The sequence below is a fragment of the Haemaphysalis longicornis genome, unplaced genomic scaffold (genome assembly GCF_048455015.1).
Source record: "Haemaphysalis longicornis isolate Haplotype H1 unplaced genomic scaffold, Haemaphysalis longicornis Haplotype H1 scaffold_6, whole genome shotgun sequence".
In the NCBI taxonomy this organism is placed as follows: domain Eukaryota; kingdom Metazoa; phylum Arthropoda; class Arachnida; order Ixodida; family Ixodidae; genus Haemaphysalis; species Haemaphysalis longicornis.
This window is the reverse complement of record NW_027526407.1, coordinates 45647811-45674669: the sequence shown is the minus strand read 5'-3', so window position 1 is coordinate 45674669 and position 26859 is coordinate 45647811. Positions and strand designations below refer to the sequence as shown.

The 26859-nt window shown below is 43.1% G+C and overlaps 1 protein-coding gene across 1 annotated transcript; it reads left to right on the top strand.

The window, feature by feature from the left end:
* The first annotated feature begins 4404 nt into the window (after nt 1-4404).
* Nucleotides 4405-23556, top strand: 7b2 (Secretogranin_V domain-containing protein 7B2). The gene is made up of 8 exons (XM_077674152.1): nt 4405-4562; nt 6196-6329; nt 8900-9158; nt 14186-14314; nt 14938-15155; nt 15919-15969; nt 21122-21193; nt 23306-23556. The coding sequence occupies exons 2-8, from the start codon at nt 6207-6209 to the stop codon at nt 23378-23380; spliced, it is 927 nt and encodes a 308-aa protein (XP_077530278.1). The 5' UTR covers nt 4405-4562; nt 6196-6206; the 3' UTR covers nt 23381-23556.
* The last annotated feature ends 3303 nt before the right edge of the window (nt 23557-26859 follow it).

The window sequence follows — 26859 nt, the reverse complement described above, 5'->3', positions numbered from 1 at the left end:
GTGCTGTTGGTCATCATGGGGACTGTGTGCGAAAGTGGTTCTTTTTGCTTGACATGGTCACGTTAGTCCATTTTACTTATTTTATTTATTTTTATACACATTACCTGTAGCACCGACAAGGTATTACAGCAGGGGGTATACACAAATAGACGAATATCATTACATACATAGATACAATAAATGCATTATATTCCATACATATAAATTACATACACAAATACTTGAATATAACGTGTACGATACACACGTCAAAGCACCTAGCGCCATGTACTACTTCGAGCTCAACACTAGTGTCCTTTTTTGACCATCTGCTAAAGGGTCACGCTGCTCAAACTTTGTGACTTTGAGTTAGCGCCCACGATTATCACTGTAACAGCCCCTGTCTAAGTCCCGGCGATCTCACGTGCTTTTTAGGTCGAGTAGATTTTTGGTACAAATGTTCTAAGTCAATGCATGCGACCATATTTTTATAAATAGCAGTCGTTGGCTATGGTTCAAGTTGCTTTAGACACAGGGTGATATCTGGCATAAGTTTCAAATCCAGCAACGGTAGCTTGCACAGATAACGGATGTAAAAAGGTCCGGCCCCGCAACGATTCCCTCGCAAAGCCATCCAGTACAAAAAGGCATTCGTGAGTCATCGTACAACAAATAAAATAGACAGTGGTTTGGCCAAAGAAAAAGAGAGCTGGTCGCTCTGCGTAATTGCCTTGCTCCAGCGCAGTCCGCAGCAGCTAGTATTTTGAGGAGAACTAGCCACTCTGTAGTTAACAAGAAAGGGAGTACTACTCTTAAAAAACAAACAAACAAACCAACAAACAACAAACAAACAAAAAAACAAACAAACAAACAAACAAACAAACAAACGAACAAGCAAACAAAACGCAAAAAAAAGGAAGCAAGCAAGCAAGAGAGCCGACCCGGGTCTTCACGGCCCTTAGGGCCGTACATGTAAGAAACAATGCTAAATATACCATGTGAGCTAAATTGCTGAGGACACCTACGTTCTATCGGCGTCAAATGAAACGCGAACACGAAAATATCAATGAGAATACGCAAAATTGAAAAATACTGTTCGTTGAGGTCTAATAACGGCGCGCTATTGCCGTATTTGGAAAGCCATATTTCCGGACATTGTTTTTGCAACTAAGCCGCGCGTCATTTTGACTTGTACCGAAAGAAATCACGCTATTTGCGCGTTATGATTCATATTTTAATGTTAGAGCTTCATTTGACGCCGTTGAATCATTGAAACAAGCAGTCAGACAAAAAAAGTTGAAAATGACTTCACTGAAGCCACAAAACGTCCAGGGTAAGAAACAAACAAGTGTACATAAAAGCAAAAAAAGCATTTATCTACTTAGGGCCACAAGACATCCTTCAAACGTTGAGTTCGTGTGGAATGACTGCGTAGGTTTTAGAATCTACTCCGTCGTTCAGAGCGAAGTCAACACCAAAAAAATCACTTCAGTATTACATTCTACGACATGTACGCAATAATAAGGTGTTGTACCAACAGCATCACCACTGCGGATCTGGCAAGTTATTCTAGAGTTCCGAAACGACATATATTTACATCTCTTGTAAGAAGGGCTCATTTGAGGTTGCCAAAGGTTTTCAGCCCTCACGCCATACAGCATTTTGCTTTTCTTTAAAGAAGTATTTTGTGGTTGCATGTATAAGTATACTGGGACCTGCATGCAAGTCGTCTTTCCACAAAATATTTGCATCTTCCCAGAAGCTGCGGCTTTAAGCAGGACTGGGGTTGGAAAGCTGTTCAGCTGTTATGAATTACTTAGGGTGTCACAGCTGGGTTGCGGTATTTCAGACTGGCGATGGCTTGCCAAGTACATCTTTCCTTTATAACTTTTTATTGCTCCAGAATTTTAAACATTTTTTTTCTAACTCTCCTGCGGGCTGACATTATTCTAAAATGTTAAAGTTTTCAACAAGTACTCTTTCTGCAACGTCCCCTACGAACATTAAAAATAATGTCTAAGTACAGTTGCGGTAAATTGAAGAACTCTTTCTGGCTGCGCTTCATGTTTACTTTGGGTGGCATCTGCGGGAAATGAAATTTTAATACCCGGTGCCTCCAAGAAAACGCCGTTCGTCTCATTTCTCTGAAATAATATTTCTACAAAATTCATGCGGGCTTCTCGCGAGCGTTATGCGTCCTTGACCTTACCGCCCAATTGATGTTTCGGAAGAACAGGTGCGGCCAAGTTTCGCCTTTCATTCAACTAAGCGAAACTGCATGAGTATTTTCGGAATTCTAGAGAAGGTAACCTTTGCGTCAGCTGCAATCACCACGACTACCTGTTTTCTGCACACGTCCAACAAAATGCTCTTGCGACTCGGGATTTCGAAAGGGTGGGTAACAGGTGAAGACCCTGGGGCCCTTACTCATAAGAGAAATTGGAGTACGGCCGCATTTTCCACTGGTGCTTCCGGCTAAAGGATGTAGGAACCTGGTATATATTATTCTTTTAACGCTTTGGCTTGTTTACCCACACAGAACGCGTCTTTTTACCATACCAAATTTGATGTACTTTCGGAACAAAAAAAGTTTTCGCTAAGCTGTGTACGAGCTGTGATTGTATTTCTGTGAACAAAGATTAGGTTGCGCAGCATCAAGTTTGTGTTGGTAAGTGTGGGTTATATCTTGTTTTGCGCAATGACAGGTGATTTGCTGTTTTCAGTTACAAAATAATGTTCGCAAAGAAAAGTTACAAAAACTAAGTTGGTGACATTTGGGTGCACTTGCCTCACCCACGCCCTCCCCTTTGCGTTGAAAAGATTAGTTATATATACAGTAGACTCTCGATAAACGGAACTTCAAGGGACAGGGAAAATTAGTTCCGTTTAACAGGAGTTCCGTTTACTGAGAGAGATGTTCTAAGGTGCAAATTTATGTGCGTACACATTTCTAAGGGCATTTCATGGAACTCTAACCACTGGAAAGTGACTGTAGCTGATAGTTTTCAGAAAGCAAGAAAACTACAAGAAGCGTAGGCACAGCATTCACAAAGTTGATTTGGCAACAATGAGTCGCTGTGCACTACAAAATGCGCCAATTATTTTTGTTTGAGTCCTTGCAACTGCGTCTTCACGGAGGCCAGAGGCCTCAACTTCGCGAGTGCTTACGAGCCACCGAATTTAGAAGACGGCAACGTGGTAATAAAGGACGAATAGCACACCGATGGCACGAACGAGGTGACAGGAGGTGAGCCCTGTAGCCTCGGCGTCTAGAATCGAGACCGAACGGCTGGAACAAGAACTGCGATGTTGCATTCGTTGCGCTAACATGGCTAACCACTTACGAGACGAGGCTTACGAGACCAACAAGGCTAAAAAAGCATTGAGGAACAAAAAAAAAAAAAACAAGAACGAAACCACCGGAACCGTAAAAAGCTGATTCTCATGACAGTGGATTTTTCTATTTCTGGTTCCGTTTACACGGTGATGTGGAAATTTTAGTTCCAATTACCGAGAGTTTTTTTACGTTATCTGAATACAAAACCAACCAAATTCCAGGCAACTGTTCCGTTTAAGCGGCCATTCCGTTTAAGCGATTTCCGTTTATCGAGATTCTACTGTGTATATATATATATATATATATATATATCTATATATATATATATGTTTATATATATATATATATATATATATATATATGTTTATATATATATATATATATACACACACGCACGCACACACATACAGACACACGTAATTGTTTAGGAATTTTTTCTGAGTGACCAAAATCAAAAGATGCAATTTCCAGAGTCTAATTTGAACTGTAGTACTCGTACAGTTTTTACTTTATCGACAATCTCATTTTTATTTTCTCTTCCAATTGGCGAACGCAAAGTTTTATACCAAAGGTGTTTCGTAAAAAAGAGCAGCGCTATCTCATTTATTTTACGAACAATTCTATGGTGCAGCATCAATTCTGCCACGCTAGTTAGGCTACTTTTGCTTTGCACAGGTGTTCCGAACCGCGACGGCTCTAAGTAACAAGCGAACTAGCCTGGCCTTCCAAAGAAGGTGTTTGAACAGCAGCGAGCACTACTGAACCGACAGTTCAAAAACATCCCTGCACTAATCGCGCGCTTGCATGCATGGTTTGTCAAGATGACACTTGATTCAATGGCTGCCTCACGGCTTTTTAAGCGGCTTGTACAGGCTAAACTTCTGAAATTGTGAAAACGGTGTACGGCAATCCCGTTTGCCACCTTATCGAGTAGCATTAACTGCTTGTGCGGAGGCTTGAAATCAGAACGAGAGAGCCTCTTCGAAAGAGGACCCGCCACGCCATCTGTCTGCTAGCGAATCGCCATATCGATTTTTCGCCGGCATCGAGACGGAGAGAGAGGAGTTGGCGGCTGCTGCGGGGCACGCCGGGATTGCTCCCGTCTGCTGCGTCGCCATCTTGAACGCCGAAGCTCTGATCGACGGGGGGTGACAAAGACACGGGCTCGGCTGGACAACTCTCTGAAGCCCGCTTTCAGCATCAAACACTAATACGCATTACACTGTTTGAAGAAGACGCCACTAATGTAAGTCGTATTCCTGTTCTCCTGACGTTTGCATGAATTTACGGCGGAAAAATTTAGTTGAATGCGAGAGGGAACATAAACGAGATCCTTGGACGGCCAATATGCTGGAGCACGAACTTCGACAAAACATCTACAGCCTTACGTAATAGCCCTCGCAGACAATAATTTGCTTCTAGGTGTGTTGCGAAGCACCGCCAGCGATAAAAGCAAGCGAGACGTTAAAGACAACGTTGTTGTCATGGCATAGAATCTCTCAATCTTCAAGACATAAAAATGGCTGCCGGATGAGGCAACAGCTGAAAGATGAGCTGGTATGCTGGAGTATACAGGTGCCACATGCTGTACAAGGAAATACTACCAGACAGGTCAAATTAAAACTAATACTGCTCTGCGATGAGTGTAGCCTAATGGGCAAACATTAATTTAGTGGAGAGCGAACATCGCCAGATTTACAGAGATGTTAGGCTTGTGGTATCAAAGAATGCGAAAAAAATTAAGCACTGGACAATTTTTGTCCCGAATTCTGTCCGAATATTTCAGAAATTGGCATCACCGAGCAGGTCCTTGTACAAAAACGACCATTAGATGTCATTGATAGGGAAGTTCTAAATACTTACGTGCGTATTCTTTATTGCTACCAATTACCTTGCATTATTTGGAATGACTGTTGCCTGAACAGAAAGACGAAACTTTTTGTTCAGTGAAGGTCAATTCACTTTGGGATTGTACTGAACTCGCGCACAGTCTATCGTTTGAAATCAATGAACGCTGTAATATTCTTTCGGCTACAAAATATCCTGTTTTTCATTTTTCCTCCGACGAAGCAGACAACGTACGGAGGAAAACTAAACGCGAAAAACAAGCTTGGCTAAACTGTAAAACTGGCATACCTTAATGCACAAGCACGCTCGGGAATATCTTTTTAATAAAGTAGAAAAACGACCACAAATATAAAGACAGTCCCTGTCTTCCGAGGCCATTTAGCCACTCTACCCGTCGTGGCTGCTCAGTGTGCGTTTTACTTTAGCGCGAGGGCTGGGATGGATTGCGGCCGCGGTGCTGTTTTCCGCATGAAGGCGAAAATGAAAACGCCGGTGTCCCATGATGTTGGTTCAGAGTAATTATCCCCGTTTTTCCAAATTAATCTGCACCGTTGCTTTATTGGGGGCCTGATAGGCCGCGTGTAGCTTTGCAACACTAACAGTAATTTGATGCAGTCACTCGCATTTGTGATGTAGGTCATGTAGTAGGCAGACTAAGGGGGTTAGACGGCTAGAATAAGCGGATAATCGTGCATCTTTCGAATGATTAAGCAGTTCGTGTAATCCCGTTTTGGTTGAAAGCTTTCACGACTGCTGCGAAGTTGCGCTGTTGCTATGCATGCTTTCTGGCCTTAGTCACCAACATGTAACTGCCGGTAGGGAGAGATACGGATGAGTGAATAATTACTGCTCTACATATTGGTTTCTAACAAAAAACATGACCTTTTGATAAGCGATTTCCACTAGTGTAGCCCTATGCCGGGTCAAGGTTCTAGCAAGAAGTCACCCAGGTCACACTAACGGCAGTTGTCAGGAAATGTGTCTATTCAGCCATTGATAAAAAGCCAATATTGATGCCATTTGTATTTCAGAAACAGCAGCCATGATCAACGGCAGGCTATTCTTCACTGCCGTTCTGCTAAACGCGGCAACGCGAAGTTTCACTTTCAACCCGGTGTCGTACGACCATGAGCTCGAGGGACTCACAGATGGCTTCCTCAAGCAGGTAAGAAATACAGCGTCGCCGAGTGCTTGCATGTGTTGCCATCTATCGCACCAAACGCCTCTTGAACAGGTAAGGGGCTATAGTGACATGCTCAAAGCAAGGTAACGAGACCTTAATACGTCTCTTGCACTGGCTTCATTAACGCTTTCGACTATCTTACAAGAAGTTCCAAGAGCGGGGTTTTGAATGTGACCCACGAATATGCTTAAGCTGGCCCAGGGGCATTGTTTTCCCCGAGTGCACGGGATAGTTGCGCATTTCTTTATTGCCTGAATGGGTCATCAACTGCAGATAAATGATAAGAGACACTACTTTCCGCCCCATTTCTTGGACCTTTTCAGCGTTTTGGTGTCCAACACAAGCCTTTGTGCAGGGTCCGAATGCCTCACAGTTATCTACTGTGCGTGGACCAATCGGCAGGGGCTTTTAATCCAGGAATAAACTGTATATTTGAGAAGTCACTTTGCTAAAATTTTATTCTCACTGGTAAATTTGTTTTTAATTTCTGCGACAGACAGACACAGACAGATGGACAGACAGACAGACAGACAGACAGACAGACAGACAGACAGACAGACAGACAGACAGACAGACAGACAGACAGACGGACGGACGGACGGACGGACGGACGGACAGACAGACAGACAGGCAGACAGACAGACAGACAGACAGACAGACGGACAGACGGACAGACAGACAGACAGACAGGCAGACAGGCAGACGGACGGACGGACGGACGGACGGACGGACGGACGGACAGACAGACAGACAGACAGACAGATAGACAGACAGACCAAATTTTAGTATTTTCCTAGCCCAATAAAAACCTACCTATCCTAATAAGGCATTTTCTTCAGAAACTGCCCTCAATGAAGCATTTGACACTGTAGCGTCACTTTTTGTACGTCGCCGATCGCTATAGCTACATGCTCGAAGCATAGCCCTTCGGTCGAGGAGCTGCCCCTTAAAGTTCCCAATAGAATTCCCAGTAACGTGACTTTCATACGTCTGTTGCGCTGGCTTCATTAGCACTTTCGACCATTTCACGTCGCCATCTTCCTTTGTAATTTACTTTTGTTAAAAGTTTGTGCGAAATTTCTATTGTTAGGTTCGATGTTTAAAGGGACCCTCAACACCTTTTTCAACTTTCTTTAAAATCTGAAGTACTTGAAGAGAGTAGTCACCCACCCCACCCAGTACTTGGATTAGGGGTCGCAAAGTACCTCAGCCAAAAATTACTATGTGCCCATCAGATAACTTGGAAACTCGCTCAAAAGATTTTTCTGTCTTTCCTGGTCTTGACGTTCTGCGACGGCTCGAATTACGTCACTAAGGCCATGTAGCGGCTGTTGGGCGGTTTTCCTTCAGTTGCAGCAATGAACGCTTTTCGACAGAAACTTAAAAAAAAGCCACAAAAACGAAGCAGAAATGGAAGCCGTATCTGGTGCGGCGAGCAAATCACGCAGTGCCGCTCCGTGCTGGTGATAACTATAGCTTTCGCAGTGGTTCCATGCGCGAAGGAAAGAGTAAAAGCCATTATCAAAGTTGTTGCAGGGTCCCTTTAATGGTTTCCGCTCGCTTATATGGAAAACTATTATGTGGTAAAGCCAAAATACAAAGACCAATGCGGAAAAGTCAGCTTACAAAAACTCAGCTTCTCTATAAAGTTCATGTCGGAGAAGAAACCGTCCCTTAAGTAGTCAGAGTGAAAGAGCCAACAACAAAAGCCAATGCATGTACCAATCACGACGGAGCTGAGTCTCGATGCACGTATGATGCAGTGCGTGGCGTAGTATGCGCTGGATAAGGCGACCAAGCCCGCGGCATTGGTAAACGAACGTCCCGGTAAGTGCTATTTTAGAACGTAATGACCACCAAAGTCTCACGTCATGCAAAATATGCTGTGGGCCTCAAGCTTATACGCCTTAACACTTTGCTAGGGATGTCAGAAGGGATTACGTGTTATTAATAGGCCCAATTTGTAATGTCAGTTCAGTAAGAAAATGCGTAGCATGGTAGTAGGTCTTTTTAGAGATGACAGCAGTCAACTCCAAGAAGAAACGAAATTTTCTCGAACGTGTCACCCGAATTCTGTGTCACCTCTTTGCCGTGTGCTAAAATTCTTCGTCGGTCACCCATCTGAGCAGGCCCGAATGGCTAGCTAATTTTTAGAGAGGAGCTTTTTTTGCCTCACTAATGGCGACCGTACGCAAGAAAGGACTGCAGGAAAGCCAAGTCTAAACAATGGGAGGACATATGATGGATATGGGTTTCCACAAGTGTGCTCGAAGCGCCCCAAAGGAATAAAATGCTTTCCATGGTCGCAATAGTACCTAGGTACCTCGCGCCATGAAGCCGAATTTTAACCGAATGAGCTATTCCGACGCGATAAAAGGAGTTTAGATTTTGGGTTTTGAGTATCGTTCAGGTTTTATGGGATACAGCTTCGCGTGTTAACTATATCTCTCTTAAATAAAGGCATTTGATTTTATGTTTTTGTCCTCAGAAAGTGCACTCCCCAGAGCAGCCACATTTCCGCGCGTACATCGGACACTGACACTTGATTGCAGGTTATGTCCAGGATCCAGGGTGCGGGACTGGACCTGTCGGACAGCTCGCTCGAGTACGCCGCCGACCAACGTGCCAAGCAGGAGTCGCCGCTCCCGGACGTGTATCAGCGAGATCCCAGCTTCAGCGCTCGCCACCTGGGGCGATACAGAAAGGAGGGCCAGCCACCCCAGCCCCAGGTCGACATTCTCGGAGGGCCGTCCATCCGGGACCAGGAGTATCTGCAGCATAGCTCGCTTTGGGGTCATCAGTATGTCGCTGGTGGGTGTTGAGCTGACGGCAAGTGAAAGTGTCGGCTGATTGCTTTCTGGCACAAAAATAAGTCAACTTATCGGGTGGATGAAGTCAGGGGCTTGACGGACGCCCGTCTGGTTGGCAGGGTATATTTGAGAGAGAAAGAGGGCACGGACCACGTAATAATAATAAAAAAAAAAACTTAAAGACGTTTTGGCTTCGGCACGGGAGCCGAAACGTCTTTCAAGTTTTTTTTATTACTTGGTCGCTGCCCCCTTTCTCTCTAAAATGGTAGGGTGGATTTATAAATGCTTTGCTCGGGAAAACATGCGATGAAATTTACCGGAAAATTTGCCATGGAATCAATCTCAGGAATCGAAGCAATTTGGATATACAGGGAGATCTAAGTTAACAGGTTTTTTAAAAATTATGCGGTTAGAGCTACATAAAGGCTACCCCTACAGTAAGGTTATGCCCCCTTGAGGACACATAATGAGGCGGTAATTGTTGATGTAGGTGGCCTAATTATTTAAAATTGAATAATTCACTGTTTTGTGGTTGTAGCAATCAGGCATGTTTTGTATTAAAATTTGGATGCAAGCGTGTTTCTACACTGTTTCATTTGGCAGAATTCTCCTAGCGCATCCATACTCACAGATATCGAACTGCAACGTTTAATTGCTGTTCCTAAGATTACGCATTAAAGACCGCGAGAAATAGGCAGTCGCAACAGTCGAGGACATACGATGGTGCGATTCGCATAGAGGAATTACCTGAGGATAATGAACACGTCCTTCCGCAAGCGAAAAAATAGGAACTGGAAATGAAAAAGTCCCAGCTGTTCCACTAAAAATAAAATTGAATTGATTTAACTGACAACCCTGGTTTGTGCAGGACGTGTAGGTGCTAGGCAAGATTAAGAGCAGCGATGATAAGATGGTTAGAAGCAAAGAAAGGCTTCATCTCAAAAAAGAAAAAAAAGAAACTGATGAGAAGTAAGAAACACAGCTTGAAGTCAATCAGTAACAGGACGCTGGAACACAAAGTAACCATTGATAACAAATGCACGCTCAATTTAAAAAAATGAGCGCATTGCAATGACTTTATAAGAAACATTACTCTAACGGAAGAAGGCTAGCCGGCGCTCCCATATGGCGTCAACCTCTTGGTTTTTTTGTCATGTAATAATAAAGAAGAGATGTTAAAGCTTGTAAATGAGCAAAACGAGAATAGTGTTGGCAGGCTAAATGACAACCTAACAACTGAAATCACAGAATCAGCAGTATCCGCAGGAGAAGAAATATGCAAAAATCAAACTAAAACTAAATCAGAAAACAAAGGCACTAATTGTGACACGCACGATCATGAAAGTATCGAGTATGGCGGATCAAATCGAATTAGCAAAGCTATATAAATTAACAGAACAAAATCAAAGGATTTTTGTACATAAAACATGGCCGTTATCGAGGAAACGCTGGGAATAGGAGGAAGCTTAATCGACCGGATTTAGAGACGATTCGTCTCTAAATCAGGTCGACCGGGCGAATTTGTTTTCATCTGCGAGGTTTCTGAGAAAGCTGTATAGCTTTCCTTTGTATCCGTATGGCTGCATTTAGGTGTATGTCAAACTTTCCTTCGCAGGAGGAAGCTTTATAGCAACCAAGAAGAAGCTAGCTATCGGCAAAGACAGAATGTGGGCGCTCATAGACGAGCAGGGTAACAACGCACAACATGGATGAGTCAACAAAAGTAGGAGAGTGATTATACACCAGGCTATACGACAGCGACGCAAGGCCATGGCAAACTACTGAGCGCAAAACCTTAGCTTGAAGAGTTAAAGGGGAAGTATAAAAAGCTCTCAGGAGCATGAAAAGAGTAAAAGCTGGAGGTGGCGGTAGGATAACCGTGGATCGTTTAAAGGAGGGATGAGATAATGTAATAGAAAAGCTTGCTGCGCTATTTTCAGAGTGCTTATGGACTGTAAAGGTGCCCACAGCCTCAGCAAACGCCAAAATAGCTGTCATTTCCAAGAAATAATATAACAAAGACATCGAGAATTACAGACCCATCAGACTACTTCAAGTTGCATGAAAGCTGTTTACCAAATTAATAGTTAACCGCATAAGTCACAGCGTAGATGAGAGCAGGTTGGGCTTGCGAAACGATACTCATAAATGGATCCCATCCATCTCGTCTATAAAGTAATGGCAATATCCGCAGTGTATAACAAACCCCTTTGCATAGCACTCACAGACCATGGAAAAGCGTTTCATTCAGTACACAGAGCAGCAGTTCTCGAAGCAGTAAAGATACAAGGGATAGAACGAACAGCCGGTAAAACGCTTGTCTATAACAGCTATTTCAACTTTAACCAGCTACATCCGAAAACTGCCAAAACATACTCGTTCCTAACATGTCGGAGGCAAAAGCGAAGGGCTAAGACTTCAGAATTCCGCAGTAGTTTTATTCAAATCCCGCTCCGGCGGGGCAGGATAGGGCTGAGAGTAAGAACGCTGTGTTATAGACAAGCCTTTTACCGGCTGTACATAAGACATTTAACGACATATATAAAGGATCCACGGCCCGAAATATTCTTGACAAAGCGACCAATTCCCGATTTAAAAGGGCGTACGACGTCTCGCGAAAACTGTTCACAGCATGTCTGGAGATTGTATTCAGGAACCTTGACTGGGAAAACACACGATTACGAATAAACCGAGAATACTTGAGCCATTTGACGTGCACAGACGACATCGTCTTGCTATGTGAGTCTGCGGAACACCACCTGCCCAAATTCTTGAGGAAATACAATCAGAAACCAAGGCCGTGGGACTAAGGATAAGTATGAATAAATCTAAAGTTATGATGAATAAACATGCCAAAAGCCTATGTAACAAAACGCTAGAACATATAAAGGGTATATCTAGAGCTGACCCCAATCACGACAGAGAAATTTGCAACACAATACGTATGGGCTGAAGTGCTTTCGGGAAAGTCTCCCAAGTAATGAAAAGTAACGTACCTCGATCACTAAAAAAATATGCAACAAATGCATCCTGCCTGTGATGACATATCGAACGGAAAAGTGAGGCCTCACTAAAAAAATAGAAAACAAACTTATGTCGGCTTAACGAGCCATAGAGCGAATAGTGATTGGAGTAACAATTAGAAACAGGAAACGAACTTCGTGAATCCGAAAGCAAACTGGGATAGGTGATGTCACACTTCAAGTAAAGAAAAAGGAATGAACTTGGGCTGGCCTTGTAGTAAGAGGATATGACGACCGACGGAGCACGTACCAGTGTAAAAGAGTGGATACCTTGAGATAGGTTTACAAGAAGGACAAGGCTATTAACTGAATGGAGAGACGAAATACGGAAATTCCGGGAAATAGAACGTACTCGAGCAGCGCCGGACAAAAGCTGTTGGAGGTCAACGGGAGAGGCCTTCGCCCTCCAGTAGACCGGCGTCGACTGTTGTTGATGACGATGGTGTGGCGTATGGGTAGGCCACGTGTGAATCGCTGGATCGATGAGCAGGCAGTTATGCGGCGACGTGATCATGAGCAGAAATAAAAATAAAAACAAAAAGACAAAAAGTAAAAAATACAAAAGGAAGGTTGTATTGTTGGAAGCAACAATATATATTTAGATTGAATTTAAAATAAAAAAATGAAAATTATCTTTCAATTATAAATGTTCTTAGTTGTGATGAGCAAATTGTAGAGGAGCACGAGTACTACCCGTATCGATTATTAGATTTGCGAAATTGTAGTGGCATGAAGAGCTACAGCGCTTAGCGTTATATGATTTGACAAATAAAAGAAATAAAATGAAATAAAGCCTCAGCTTTCCAGTTGAGCACAAGGGGCTTCGTGCGGCAGTTGAGCGTCGCAAAGTTACGCCCACGCCTTCATGTCACTTGTAGCTGTACCCCACACACGCATTCCGCGCTTTATCATCGGCCCGAATTGAGGCAAGCGGCGTCGTGTTTATCATCCGCTGAAACATCTCCGACCGCCAAAATGCGGGTTGTCATCAAGACTGCCGAGTGAGGCCGCGACCTGGTGGCCACGATGCACGCGAAAATAATGTAAAATAAATGTAAAATAAAAGAAAATAAAAATAAAAGAAACTGAAAACTTTTTAATCTACAAATCCAGATATCAGATGCCTTTCGCCTTTTCAGATAAATCGTGGCGTGCGCGTCACGTATACAGCTCCGAGAGACATGAACGCGTGGTCGTGGCTTTGCGGCGCTCAGCTGCCGCACGGAGCCGGTTGCGCTCATCTGGAGCGCTGAGGCGTGGCGTGCTGTAGCTCTGCACGCAATTACGATTTCGACAATGTAATAACCAATGCAGGTTGGACTAATGATGTTCTACAATTTCCACATTGCAACCCAGCCTCAAACTGAAATAATTAAAGTAATTTAGCCAATTCTAGTTATTTATTCCTTTAAATAGCACTTGGAACCCGTTATGACAAAATAATTGCACCTGTGATAGCCTATTTTATAAAGCTACTGAAAGTCTTCCCTGAAACACCCTGTACAGAAGCAACATCGAACATAGGTGTGGCTATAAGGTGCCTTGGGTGAAGCTCAGCCTCATTTGTCGTTTTGCATTGCGGGTTTACCACCAAGCTTGGCGTGTTTTACGTTTTGATTTAGAAAAGAGACGTTTATTTTTTATTATACAGTACCAACATTTTTGTTCAAAGGCGTCACCCAAGCAGCTCTTGCGAAATCATACACTATGATGCACCTGTACCCACTTGTCTTTTTAAAGTTGTCGCAATTTCTTGCGAATGGCGCGTACTAATCCGCCCATTTGCACCTCATGTTGGTTTATTGATACTGGGACTACAGTGAGAAAGCTAACATGCTTCACACTTGAATTGTTAGTCCTCGTATAAGTTCTTATTAGCCTAATGAATGATTTATGATGGTGTTACTAGGTGAGTGCGGAGTCATTTGAACTAAAGTGGTTTCGGCGGTTTAACCTGCATGTCGCTATTCTGAGCAAACTCAGGAGAGGAATCATCAAATTGCAGGAGGTGCCGGCGAGGGTTACCAGCGACTGAAGCCCGACGGGAGCGGCAAAAACGTTCAAGTAGTTAAAACCGACGCCGTTCTTCCGGCCTACTGCAATCCGCCCAACCCCTGTCCCAAGGGATACACTGGTAAGCTGGAGGAACTTTGTAACCGCCATGTTTTTATGTTGGTGGTTGTGCCGGCCAACACGCGCAGGAAATCCTTCTGAAGCGGCGGCTCTCGTGCCGCCACCTGTGGGAGGCGCGATACAAATGGTACATGCTCGCGTCGTGGGGTGACTCACTCTATCGCTTGTTGCGACAGCGGGGCACTTTTGACAGTGCAAAGAGAAGAATTTATGCCAAAATGCATAAAGGCAAGAGAGCGTGAAAGCTGATGTCTTGATGCTGTAGCAAGCTTTCGTAATTTACAAGAATTTGTTTCTTGACCTGCTGTTTCACGTGATATGCCTAATATTTACAAATATCACACAACTGAAACGAAAGCACCTATTAGCACTACTCAATGCATGAAAACATAATACCGAACAAGTATTTACATTCTGGTAAGTATTTCTTGTTTCGTAATGGGAACGAATAGAACGATATTGGAACAAATAAGATGCTAAATTAGGGATTATTTAAATGCCGGCGCATTTAAGGAAACCTAAGGTTACAATTTAATCTATGTGGTTTGGTCCGTGTGATTGACGAGCAGTTACGTGTCAATGCGTGCAAGTTAGACCTGCCCATCTCGGTAATGTCGCTTGCAGCTGAAGATGGTTGCCTGGAGGAGTTCGAAAACACTGCTGCGTTCAGCCGCGACTACCAAGCGGCTCAAGACTGCATGTGCGACTCGGAGCACATGTTCGACTGCCCGGGGGCCACACAGGAGAACGAGATCGACGCCCTGGCACGTTCCATTCAGAACGAGGGTCTGATGGAGTCTACGCTCGATCGGATCGTGCAGCACATCGATCCCACCGTGCCGGTACGCCATAGGCCCGCATCCTCTTGCATCCCGGATGTTGTAGTCCAGTAGTTGAATAGTGCATAAGCATAGTCTCTAAACGCATGCCAGTAAAATATGCAGTACAAATAAAATGAACACAAACTGAAAAATTCCAAACCGTTTTCCCGGTAGCGCTCATAAGGATTTCTCATGTGGTCTTTGGTGTATATATTTATACCTGGAACACACAATGACAACTACACGTGCATGCGTGCGAAATTTGCCATTTTACGGTTTTGGTCAGGCTTTCTACGGAAGGACAGCAAATGGTGACACCAACGAGCATTTTGTACGTTTTATGCTTTCATCAAGGCCCCCTTTCAATGAAGGTAGGCAACTAAAAAAGAGAAAGTCTGTGTCCCAACTCTGGATCACGCGAAAGCTCCCGTAAGATCATTCAGCATGGTTCCGATACGTAGGTGAGCGTAACCTTGAGCCATACATGGACAACCTAATTTAACTGTCTATAAGTGTCGCCGCTAGAGTCGTTTCTGAAGCTTAAAGACAAGAGATTTGATACGAATAGTTTGATTCATTGGGTGAGCGGATACAGAATAAAGTGCGTGTTTCTCAGACTGGACTAATTAGTTTAATGAATTTTTCTGCTCAGTGTACGCATTTTTTTAAGGAGAAAAATTGCCGATTGTGCGAGATTTCAGGTGTTAAACGGCAAATACATACCACGTTGTTTGAAACAGTTTGCTACGTTTTCTTTGATGGTGATGAACCCTATTGTTTACAGGTCGAGGGACAGCACAAGACTGTGATGGCGAAGAAGTTCTTCAAGAAGGAGGTGTGTATTTCAGTGCAAGAATTATTGCATTACAGACAACGAGATTACGTTCTTGTTAGGTAGGGAAAACTCATATCGATAAATGCTGGGCATATTTAACACTTTAAAATCGCAATAAGCGTGCCAGTGAAAATTCCTCGGCCAGACAATACGGAAAGCAATAGTTCCTACAGACATCCTTTGTAAGCGTCGATAAGCAGACATCTAAGCGAGAACGATTGTAAGCAATGTTAAACGGCAAGAAGGAATCACGTGGAATTGCTTGTCAGTGACGCATGCTATGTGTAAAATATTCATGAAAATAAAAGAAAAAGAATAAAAATAGTGTATACTTCACGTGAGGAAGCAAACCAGGGAACGCTGTGAATAACTTGCACGAGTAAGTCCTCACTCAACCTTTGATACAATGGCATGCTCCATTTGTGTGCTGTACACTGCTCTTCGAAGCTCATACTGGAAGAAGCTTCATAGTATACTTTTTTCCCCATAAAGTCGAGCATGCTATTTTCATAAATTGCACAAAGAACTGGAGCTCTACGTCACCTTGTCTAGGAGGAAAAATTTCACATGTAGTTTGAAAAGTATTTCCCCTAATCAAGTACCGTGACGTGGTGTTTAGTATGGGGTTTTGAAAACTTGCGATAGCGGTAGTCTTTTAGTTATGGAAGGATTTCGTGATTAAGGAAGAGATATTAGCGATGGATGCCCAGTAGCCGTGCACATTACTTTCTTGACCTCACTTAGATGCACGAAATGGATGATGGTTTTACCTCTTTTATAAAAAAATCAGAATCACGGCCTCAAGTGTTCTTCACATTTTCAGCGGTTTATCAGAAATCCCTATGGAACGGTTGCCGACGCAGGCAGGGCCCATTCTTCATATCTTCACATAGATAATTTTCTGCCTGAGCCTATTTTTGTTCTATCCAATGGTGAAGAAAAGAGCGCCAATTTGCGTTGTGGCATCATGGGACAAAAAAATTAACATAGTGGGCAAGTAGAAAAACGGTCAAGTGGGTGGAGGGAACCGGAGGCCATGTGTCTGAAACCCCTGAAAGTTGTCTCGGGGTTGAGTGGATTTGTCATGAAATAATCAGTGGGAAAATAGAACTGCACCCACGCCACATCCTCAAGGGCGGTATGGCAGCGCTTTTTCATTTTTGCATAGTTCTGGGCAGGACGAGATTTTGGTAGTGCCTTCTTTCCCAGTTCTGGAGAGTTATGTGGCGTTTTGCGACATTTCTTTAACCTAGACGCAAGATTTTAATTTCTATGCTTAAAACAAGGCCGCTGCAGTTCATTGGCTATAAACAGCTTAGTGCAATTGTGTACGTTTGTTTTGCATACGATTTGCCCGCTTTATTGTTTGCATTTAACAACCCTGACGCGTATGAACCGGCCCAGATCTGCTGGTAGATGGGAAAGATCTTTTCTTAATATACGTCGCTTCACTGCACATACATCTCTATGACAAATAACTTTCACACCGGCTGTGCTATGCTTACCTCAGGTCGATTTCGAAAAGTGCGCGACAAGGAGCGCCGAAATTGTGTTACTTCTGGCGGAAATTTTAACTAAGATTGGGAGGTACACTGCGGTTGTGGTCGAACTTATATTAATGTTTTTATTGCTGAGGTGGGCTAGGAAACGGTGCATCATGCAAGCAAGCGAGTTAAAAGATATCCTTGTAATTAACCGATTCAAAGTAGCACTCACCGCTTGCCATGGGCAGGCGACTAAGCTTGTAGAAAAATGCAAGCATTTTGCAATCTTGTCTTATCGCACGTCAGTGGTTTACTTAAAATGTCGTGGCTTTTTAAATACAGCGTCATGACTGCGAAGGTATGTATTGATTTGAATAATTTCGTTGTTCGTCAGGGAAATGGTTGGATTTACCAGCAGCTCCACAGAATTTGCTGCGACATTTTTACCTGGGGACTTCAGGATGGTACGATTTTTGTCATGCACGAAATTGATGAAGAGGCACGTACAATCATAGTTTAAAAATGAGTGCCTAAACACTTGATGGCATGAATTCTCACGAAAGACGACATAACATTTTTCAAACAAAAAAGGTGCACTATTTCATTACTGTAATGGTGCCTTTTGTCAAATTTCGATGCAAATTTTTATTTCTCCTAGACCTAACAATTTTCGTGTGTGCGTAGAGCACCACACTCAGTGAGAAGTAATAGCAATTACTGCGAACTTGTTTGATGTGTCCGGGCTTTTTACGTAAGTTATGGCTTCTTGTAGCTATGCTTCAGTGCCAACTGCTTCACGGTTCATGGTAAACTAATTTAAAATCACAGGCATAAAACAAAAAGTGGCAGCATCTCCACTCCGTGAATAATGGCGAGGGTGCGGAGTACGGGGACTCGAAGTGACATCTTAGTTGCGCCCCGAGTGTCATCCGATTTGCGCCCCAACCGTCACTCGGTTTGAGCCGTGAGTTGCAGCTTGATTATTCCTTATATAAAACTGCAACTCACGGCTCAAATGAAATGATGGTTGGGACGCAAATCGGGTGGTCTTTTCACGGATGGACGCGGACAAAAATTGGCAGGTCCTAATGTACCCCGCGCCGTTACAGGCGAGGAAATAAGCCGTTTGACTCTGTTACTAACTCACGGTTGTAACCCAGTGGGTAAGACGACTGGCACTAACTCTGTCTGGTCTACCAGAGAGAGGCTCGAATTTTGCCGGTGCCTGCGTGATACTTTGAGATTGTAAATTCTATGCCCACGGACGCGGACGGACACTGTGAGGTCCTAAGGTGCTCCGCAACCAAAAAAATGACAAAACAAGAGGATGGACACAACATTAGCTCAAGAATGGTGAACACATTCATGCCCTCAAGTGCTCTCCACATTTCGAGCTGCTTATCAGAAAGCCCTGCCGAAAGGTTGCCGACACATGCACGCCCCATTCTTCATATCGTCACATAGATAATTTTCCACTTAACCCGTTTTTTGTTCTTGGCAATGGTGAAGAAATGTCAAATATTTGGCTCACAGTGGAATCAATCACAGTCACAAAATTGTCCCGTCTGTCTCGTTTGCGTTTTAGCTTCCTTGAAGAACAAAAATACGTGCTGCACTGAATTGCTTTCAAACTTGGGCCTACCTATCAGCCGGTACTGTCGTAGGACGTTATCCTGTTTACTTGAGAGAGACGTTCATGTTATGGAACTAAAAACCGTAGCTTTAAAAGAAGGTCGGATGACGCAATTCATACGTTTCCATTTTTTTAATGTAGCATTCTTGGCTAAGCATTGGAAAAATATTTCCCATAGTCCAATTGACATGAATGTGATGGGAAGGTTTAGGTCTTTAGACAACAATATAATGTTTTCAGACTGTAAATGTTGCTCCACAAGAGAGTGAATTGCTCGTCTAGTTGGTTCATAATGTTCAGAAAAGGGGAAACTAGCGAGCAGAACGCAGGACAAGAGGAGGAGGCACACACACAACACCGCTGGACTAACAACTGGTTTATTCGGCAGAAACACATCACATTTATATGCCAAAACCTGCTCGCGTGCACACTTTTGAACAACGTGAAGAGCTGAACTATAAAGATAAGAATTCAAGTTCCTTTTCCGTGATAACAACCGAAGGATCACTAACGCAACTCTGTTTATTTTTTCTTATTAAATACGCTTCTAGCAGTTCGCGCTCACGTCTCGTTTTCCCACGACCGGTAGTGCTAGCGAGGTGAAACCATGGGGTACAATTCTGGCAATCTTTTACATGCAAAGCTAAATTGCTTCCCGTGCCCGATCCTAAGGTTCCTCGGTGCTGCCTCAGGCGTTCATTTAGGCACCCGTCAGTCTGCCCAATGTATATTTTTCCACAGGACAACGGGATAGAATAAACCACCCCCACTGCGCACATGGTGAACCTCGTCTGGTGGCTAGTTTTGCAAGTGTCAGCTTGCTTCTTCCCACCACAGATTTGGGGGCGCAGACCAGAAAGTTTGAGGGGAGCAGAGAAGACCATGTTGACACAAAATCACCCGCTTTTGAGAAACCCGTTCTCTGGCACACGAGTTGCCCATTTACAATGGACTAAAATTTGTAGGCATTGGTTTCTCTTTCCTCCGCGAACGGACGTACTGGGTCTCCCAAAAAGCAGACAATAAACCTCTTCTTCAAAAACACTCTGCTTTCTATCAACTCATAAAGGTGGGCATTTTTATCATCGCATCCGTAATGCGTTACCAAACACCGCCTCCACCTAATGACCGCTGGATTCTAAAAAATATCTTAGCTGCTTTGACGGCCAGTTAGCCATTGCACGAAGAAAAGTCAGTGGTAGAGAATTTAGTAAATATGCTTCACAAACGAGGCTGTTTATGGGAAGAAATATAATTTTTTCTGCACAGTTTGGAAATACCGGAAGAAATACCTTGAGTAAATAACTGGTAAATATGGACGAGGGTAGCAGAGGGAAAGTATTCTTGTCTGCCCTGAAGAAAAAAATATTACCTGCGCAGAAACGAAGGAAAACTGCGTGCAAGCAACAAAGCACACCTTCCTACATTCCTTGTACGGAGAAGATATAACCTTATCCCGTCTGAAAAACAGTACGTTGGACGCACTCCGAAAACACGTATGCAGTGTCAGAAATTGACAAAATGGTTTTACGGCTCGAGTTTATAGGATGTGAGCTGCAGGCCAGTATTTCGAAAGTACTTCACCATTGAGATGAACGAGGACAAACAGACTCGATAATTGATAGAGGTGGAGACGAAAGCGTAGACTGGGGACTGCGAGCGTCAGCAGCCCTCTTGTCGGGTTTTCTGATTTCCGCAGATGTTATTGAGGCTTGAAATGCTTCCACGCTTGACAAATGTGCTGGAGCATTTTGTGTTTTAAATTGTTACGCTAATTTTTCGCGTTCCCTGAAATTAACGGTTTTTATGATTAGTTGTGTTTTATACTCTTTATTGTCATGTTTTATCCCTCCACAATGTTGAGGAATATGTGCTACTCACAAGTCTATAGTGACGATCTCGTGTCACACGGATTCGCTTTTGTTGTTTGCTATTATTTGACCACTGCTTCTGGTCTACTTTGCTGTTCTGGTTACATGGTCCACACTTGTGCGTTTAAAGTGAATTATCAACTGTTTTGCCTTCTGCTTTCCAGAATCAAGCATCCTATGCAAAAAGGTTCCATGGAAAGTCCAAGAAGTCGGTGAAGAAGCCGAAGACTACACCCGTAAGCCCTCTTTACAAAAATGGATCACGACTTACTTGATTAACCTTAATCAGCTGCGTACAAGAGTACCCGTAAAAAATGTGTCAACCAAGAAACAATTTAGCTGATAACCATCTTCGATGCCTGGCGTTTGTGTTAAGCATCTACTCTATGCCGGTAGTGATAAAAGGGCTGCTATTTCAGTTGCTTTGACGGGGATTTGTTCATACTCCTTTCTATTTCAGTCTTTACTAGACAACATAAATATTTCGCAGATGGTTCGTCTTTGATACACTGGTCTTTGTAATACTAACAAATAAAAAATGGTCGCTATAAAGGAGCCTATGTTGCAACTCAAAGCAAAACATAAGGTGATATTATAGTTGAACAATGAAGTATGCACAATTTGTGTGCACATGGAGGAATGCATGCTACAAAGGTGCAGCAGTGCTACTACACTTTGTCGGCGTAGCTCGGCTGGTGTATACTGTGTGTTACCCTGAGTTTAAAACGGTAGATACGAACAAATGCCCTGTTCAATTAATAAATGTCAACAAAGGCGTGGTGGAGACATTTTATCGCTTTATAATACCGACATCGGTTATTTGTAACTAGGCAAAGAAACGACCAGGAAATTTAAGCTGTTTAAAAGATCGGTGAATACAATTGGGTATAAGTGAATACAAATACAATAATTACTTTTCCTCCTGATATTAACGATTAGACCATGCATTCAGATTTTGATGTGTTTTGTGTTAAAATGTGATATTGTTACCAATGCATGCAACAAAGAAATGGTGATAGTGAAAAGTCAATCATTTGTTCAAACCTCTGACATGTGGCATCCTTGGCTTATGATCAAGCGCAATGATAATAAAAAGTTCCCCTCAAGGTTTGCTCACCCGCCGCGGTGGCTCAGTGGCTAAGGCGTTGCGCTGCTGAGCACGAGGTCGCGGGTTCGATTCCCGGCCGCGGCGGCCGCTTTTCTGATGGAGGCGAAAAGCAAAAACGCCCGTGTGTACGAGATTTCGGCGCACGATAAAGATCCCCAGGTGGTCAAAATTAATCCGGAGCCCTCCACTACGGCGCGCCTCATCGCCTGCGTTGCGTCGGCGCGTTAAACCCCACAATCAATCAATCAATCAAGGTTTGCTCAGCTGATATGATGCCCATATCTAATCAATAGCGTAAAGAGACTCGCTGTAAAAGATTTTTAATCTTGTTTGTTAAAACGGCTCTGTATAACCGCTAGAAAGAATGTTAGTACGAGTGTCAAATTACGCCTGTGCAACCGCTCGAAGGGAATAATAACGCACGGGAAGCAGAAAACAGCCATAGGCGCGAGAAAAAAGTTAGGTGGGAGGGACTGATACGGCGAGCGTGGGAGAGGATATCTCCTTTTAGCACACCTAACCATCAATTGGAAGTGTCGGTATGCAAAAAGCCGTATTTACTTGAACATCGTAGTAATGGCATCGGCTGTGCCAGCTACAGGTGGCACGCAGTTTCTGTGTGGCCAGATTTTCTGTGGTAATGTTTACTCATTTTCGCCGCAGTTTTCTACTATATGCGGTGAAAAAGCCATGTTAGCGCATATTTTAAACAAAAAAGACTACTTTCTTCAGTGATGTATGCATACGTTTTGCCGCATACGTTCCCGAGGTTTTCCTTCTGTGCATGATGCCTAACTAACTATGCCGCCAGGGTTAATAGTTACGGGAAGACCGTTGCATATAGAGCCTTTGGGCTCATGCTCATTGTTATGGTAGAAGTGCTTTCGGAAATGCAGTAGTCCTCATGGGGGAAAATTGGCTACAGTGAAAAGACTCGAAAAAGTTACACGAAAAATGACATGAAACAAGCGGGGGATTGCCAAGCTATTCGAATATTTAAGAGTACCACTTAGCAGCTGCTGATATTAAAAAAATTGGTACCTAGTCTCAAAAGTAAAACAGGACACGAGCTATGCGCCCGCTAAGATTAACCATACTGCTGTAATTAGAAATTTGGATGATGTATATGTCTATACTAATAACACATTTAGATTTAGGCAAGACGTGCTTAGACGAAATGCAATTATCGCTTGTCGCACAAACGCTTAATAAATGCCTTGAATTTTTCTTCTCATTGCAGGCAGAGAACCCATACCTTCAGGGCGACAAGCTTCCAGTGGTTGCCAAGAAAGCCCCACTTGCACCGCGGAAGTGAGATGTAAACCACACCATCTAAGTTATTAAGCTATAGCTTACGCGCTCCTCGTTCTTGTTGGGATATATAAAGTGAACAACCCTTCACATGAAAATATTTCCTATGTAGGGCACTAAAATGCCTTACCAATGAACACCCACATTGACGTTTTGAAGAATAAATTATGTTGTTTAATCGTCACGTGTCCTTGCCTCTCTGTTTTAGAAAACATAGTTGGTCAGCATAAGGCTACTTTACTTTACTAACTCAACATGGTAAGTCTAAGCGTTTAAAATGCAACTATCAACTGGAAACTCATACCAAGAAGAAACACTGTCAAATAAAACACCCCATTTTATAAATCCTTTTAAACCGGACGGCTTTAGATACAAAACCGCAGTTTGTTATGTATCGATTTATTGTATACACGCGAGAACGTACGCTGGCAGTCAGAGATGTGTAGGTATTAGTAAGGCGGGAGATCTCCAGAACGTTTAGAAAGGTGCGGTGTTGGTGAGTTCGTACTAGTCGTTTTATTTTATAAACGCCCTTGGCACCATAACTGTTCGAATTCATAAAGGTGGCCTCAAATACCTCCCAATATTAACAAATAAATTGTAGCTCAACAATATGGCGGTGGTGTAAAATGCGGACATACATTAAGGGGAACTTTAATTTAGGTATTTATCCTTATTTTCAGAAGCCATGAAATATTACCTGTTGGTTTATTAGGCACCATAAGTTTTTTTTCATGCTTCACCACCGTGAATAGGTGTTATTATTGGAAATGTAAGATGTCTGCTTAGTTGAATATTTCACATTATAGTGGTGCGTATGCGGAAAGCTTAAAAACATTTCGCTTGCTTTCATTAAACACGTGGTTTTTGAAACCAACTTGAACTGGACAGCGACCTGCTTTGGTGGCAGGACAACACATATTTGCATCGCGAAGAAATAACGATTGTTGTTGCCTGCTAGTTTTTTTAAGCGCCAATTCTTGGGGGGTTTGGCGTTTTACTACAGGATCAGGGATTTCTGGAGAAAAGAATCGAAAGTGTTGGTGTATAATGCACTGATTCATTTGTGCCCACTGTGAATGAAGCCTCAGCGCTGCAGCCTAAATTCACGGAAACCTTCAATTGGGTTCCTTGGCAGTGCTTGAAAAGTGTTGCGTTACCACAGCTAAGCAGTGTGTGCTCAAAACGGCCACCATTTAGGTGCCAACGTATCCTGATGGTTCACTGACTGAAAACAACTCGTTTCCGAAACAGCGGTTTTTTTCTCGTTTGTGATTTGGCATCAGAGCTAAACTTAGGCCAGTAGGATTCCAAATAATCAGAGAGTCAATGGCCTGATCTGTTCGTCATTGAAGGAATGGTCACGTGATCACATTGTTAAAAGTGGGGAGTAAAAGGTTTTTTATAAGCATGAAAAGCGAGGAAAATTATTTGGTTCCAGAATGCTAGCGGGAGTCTTATGAATACCACAACTTCCTCCATAGCGTTTACTCGATGGGCTGCTCTGTGATGTCATCGAAACCTTTGCTGACGGAAGCTGTAAAAGCGACAATTTTGCTCATCGCTGTAGCAGCCGCCAATACCGCCTTCTTCAACGCCCGAGTAAGGAGCCCATTTGAGTGCTCAACCCGTTCAGCACGAGATTAGCGACGGATAATGAGTGAATTGAATCACAGTACAAGTTACTGAGACCCTGGCGAAATAAATAGGACGAACAAAGCACTTACGTACCAGTGATCTTTATTTACGCTGTAAACAAACGAAAACAATACCCCAAAATAAACTGAAAAACAATGAATGAAAAACAAAACTAGGTCCCACAACTAGCTTTTATCGGCACGGGCACTAAGATGTTGAGTAGGCACGTTGCTAAGGTAATGAGTGCGCAAGGCAAGTGTTTCACGAATTCGGCACCTGTTCGGCATATTTGACCATATATAGGAGAAATTCCCATCGTGGAATGAGTTTTTGTGAAGTAATGTTAGACATCTACACCGCCACACTGAATTGCAACCGTACAACTGGAAAGGAAAGCTATACAGCTTTCTTGGGAAATGCGCAGTTAAAAAAAATTGTCCGGAATATCTCCGCAAGGTCCATTTGCGCTGATAACCCCTACACTGGTCGGCTTCAAAGCAGGGTTCCCCATCACTTTGTCACAATCATGCCATAATCCTCGTTGATGGTGTGGGTGCGATTGGAAGCGAAGAAACTCTTGGCTCCTCTAGTTTCACCAATGACGCTCGGAAGCAAAATTGTGCATTAAAGGCGGTACTAGATCATCCCAGAAAAACTTGATGGCGTTGCAGGCTCTGAGTCAAGGGCATAGATAGTGAGGATAATTGTTTATTTTATTTAATTAATATTGAAGCCGCTCACGATTGTTTAGTGGACAGTGGCAGCCGCTTTTTTACACGTTGATCGTTGGGCCTGAGTTGAGTGTACTATAGTTAATCGCTTGCATTCGTTGTTATTCTTGATGTCTTTTAATTATCCTTATTTTTTTTTTTCACCCTCCTGCACTAGCCCTAGTCGGAAGTTTCAGGTCTACGCCTTGTGTCTAAGCTCGACCTCTTTCTCTTTCGATAAACCATTCTACCTTGCTGTCTATCTCTTAAATACCAAAATGGGTGTAGTTAAATTATTTCATTTTCAAATACACGTGAAAGAATGGAAACTAGGGAACAAATACTCTAGACGATGGGGCGTTGAACTGCTGCGGGACTGCTATAAGGTTTTCGGCGAACAAGAACGTCTTTATTGATTTTGCGTTCATGCAATGCGGGCTGTTTTTGTTAGCCAGAAAAAAATACATAGACCCACAAGAGCGATGTTAATGGGTACATATTTCGAACCACAAGTTTAAAGAATGATGAGAATGATGAGATGAGCTTTCATTTTAATGTTGCTCCTAGGAAACTCTGCGTGATTTGATGACGCCCTTATAAAATTATATTAATAACGAAGCATGACTATATTGTTATTTTTTCGTTGCTTAACAAGTCGGTTTGAACACTTGCTAGAGCCATCCAGTGTTGTTCCGCAATATTTAAGTCTGCTAGCGTTGCGTAACACCTCGAGCGGTTTTGTTTGGTTCCATCGTGAGAGAATTCTAACATTCAAACGTCGTCACCCGTAGGCTATGCTGGGGCGGTTGCTGCGAAACCCACCAGACTTGACAGTTGGCTGCATATACCTTATCAGTATTTATTTTTTACACGCTTAGCTTAGTTTGACTGACACTTACATATTTGAACAATATATGTCCCCGGGCGACCTTGCAAAGCAAAAAAAAAAAGAAATAGGAAATTACCCCATGTTGGGAGTTACCGCACCGCCTCAGGCAAAGGCTTCTTCTATGCACAGATTCGAAAAAGTCCTGGCACAATTTTAGGGAAGAATTTTTTTGCATTCAATCGTGCCTTGTGCGTTACTGAGTCCCGAGCACAACGACATTGCTGTTTACTTTAGAAACCGTAACCA

What these genes read in the sequence shown, in the direction of transcription:
- 7b2 (XM_077674152.1), top strand. Translation starts at nt 6,207, where the DNA reads ATGATCAACGGCAGGCTATTCTTCACTGCCGTTCTGCTAAACGCGGCA. An exon ending in ACATCGATCCCACCGTGCCG is followed by an intron (nt 15,156 to 15,918) that starts GTACGCCATAGG and finishes TATTGTTTACAG; the next exon opens with GTCGAGGGACAGCACAAGAC. An exon ending in AGAAGCCGAAGACTACACCC is followed by an intron (nt 21,194 to 23,305) that starts GTAAGCCCTCTT and finishes TTCTCATTGCAG; the next exon opens with GCAGAGAACCCATACCTTCA.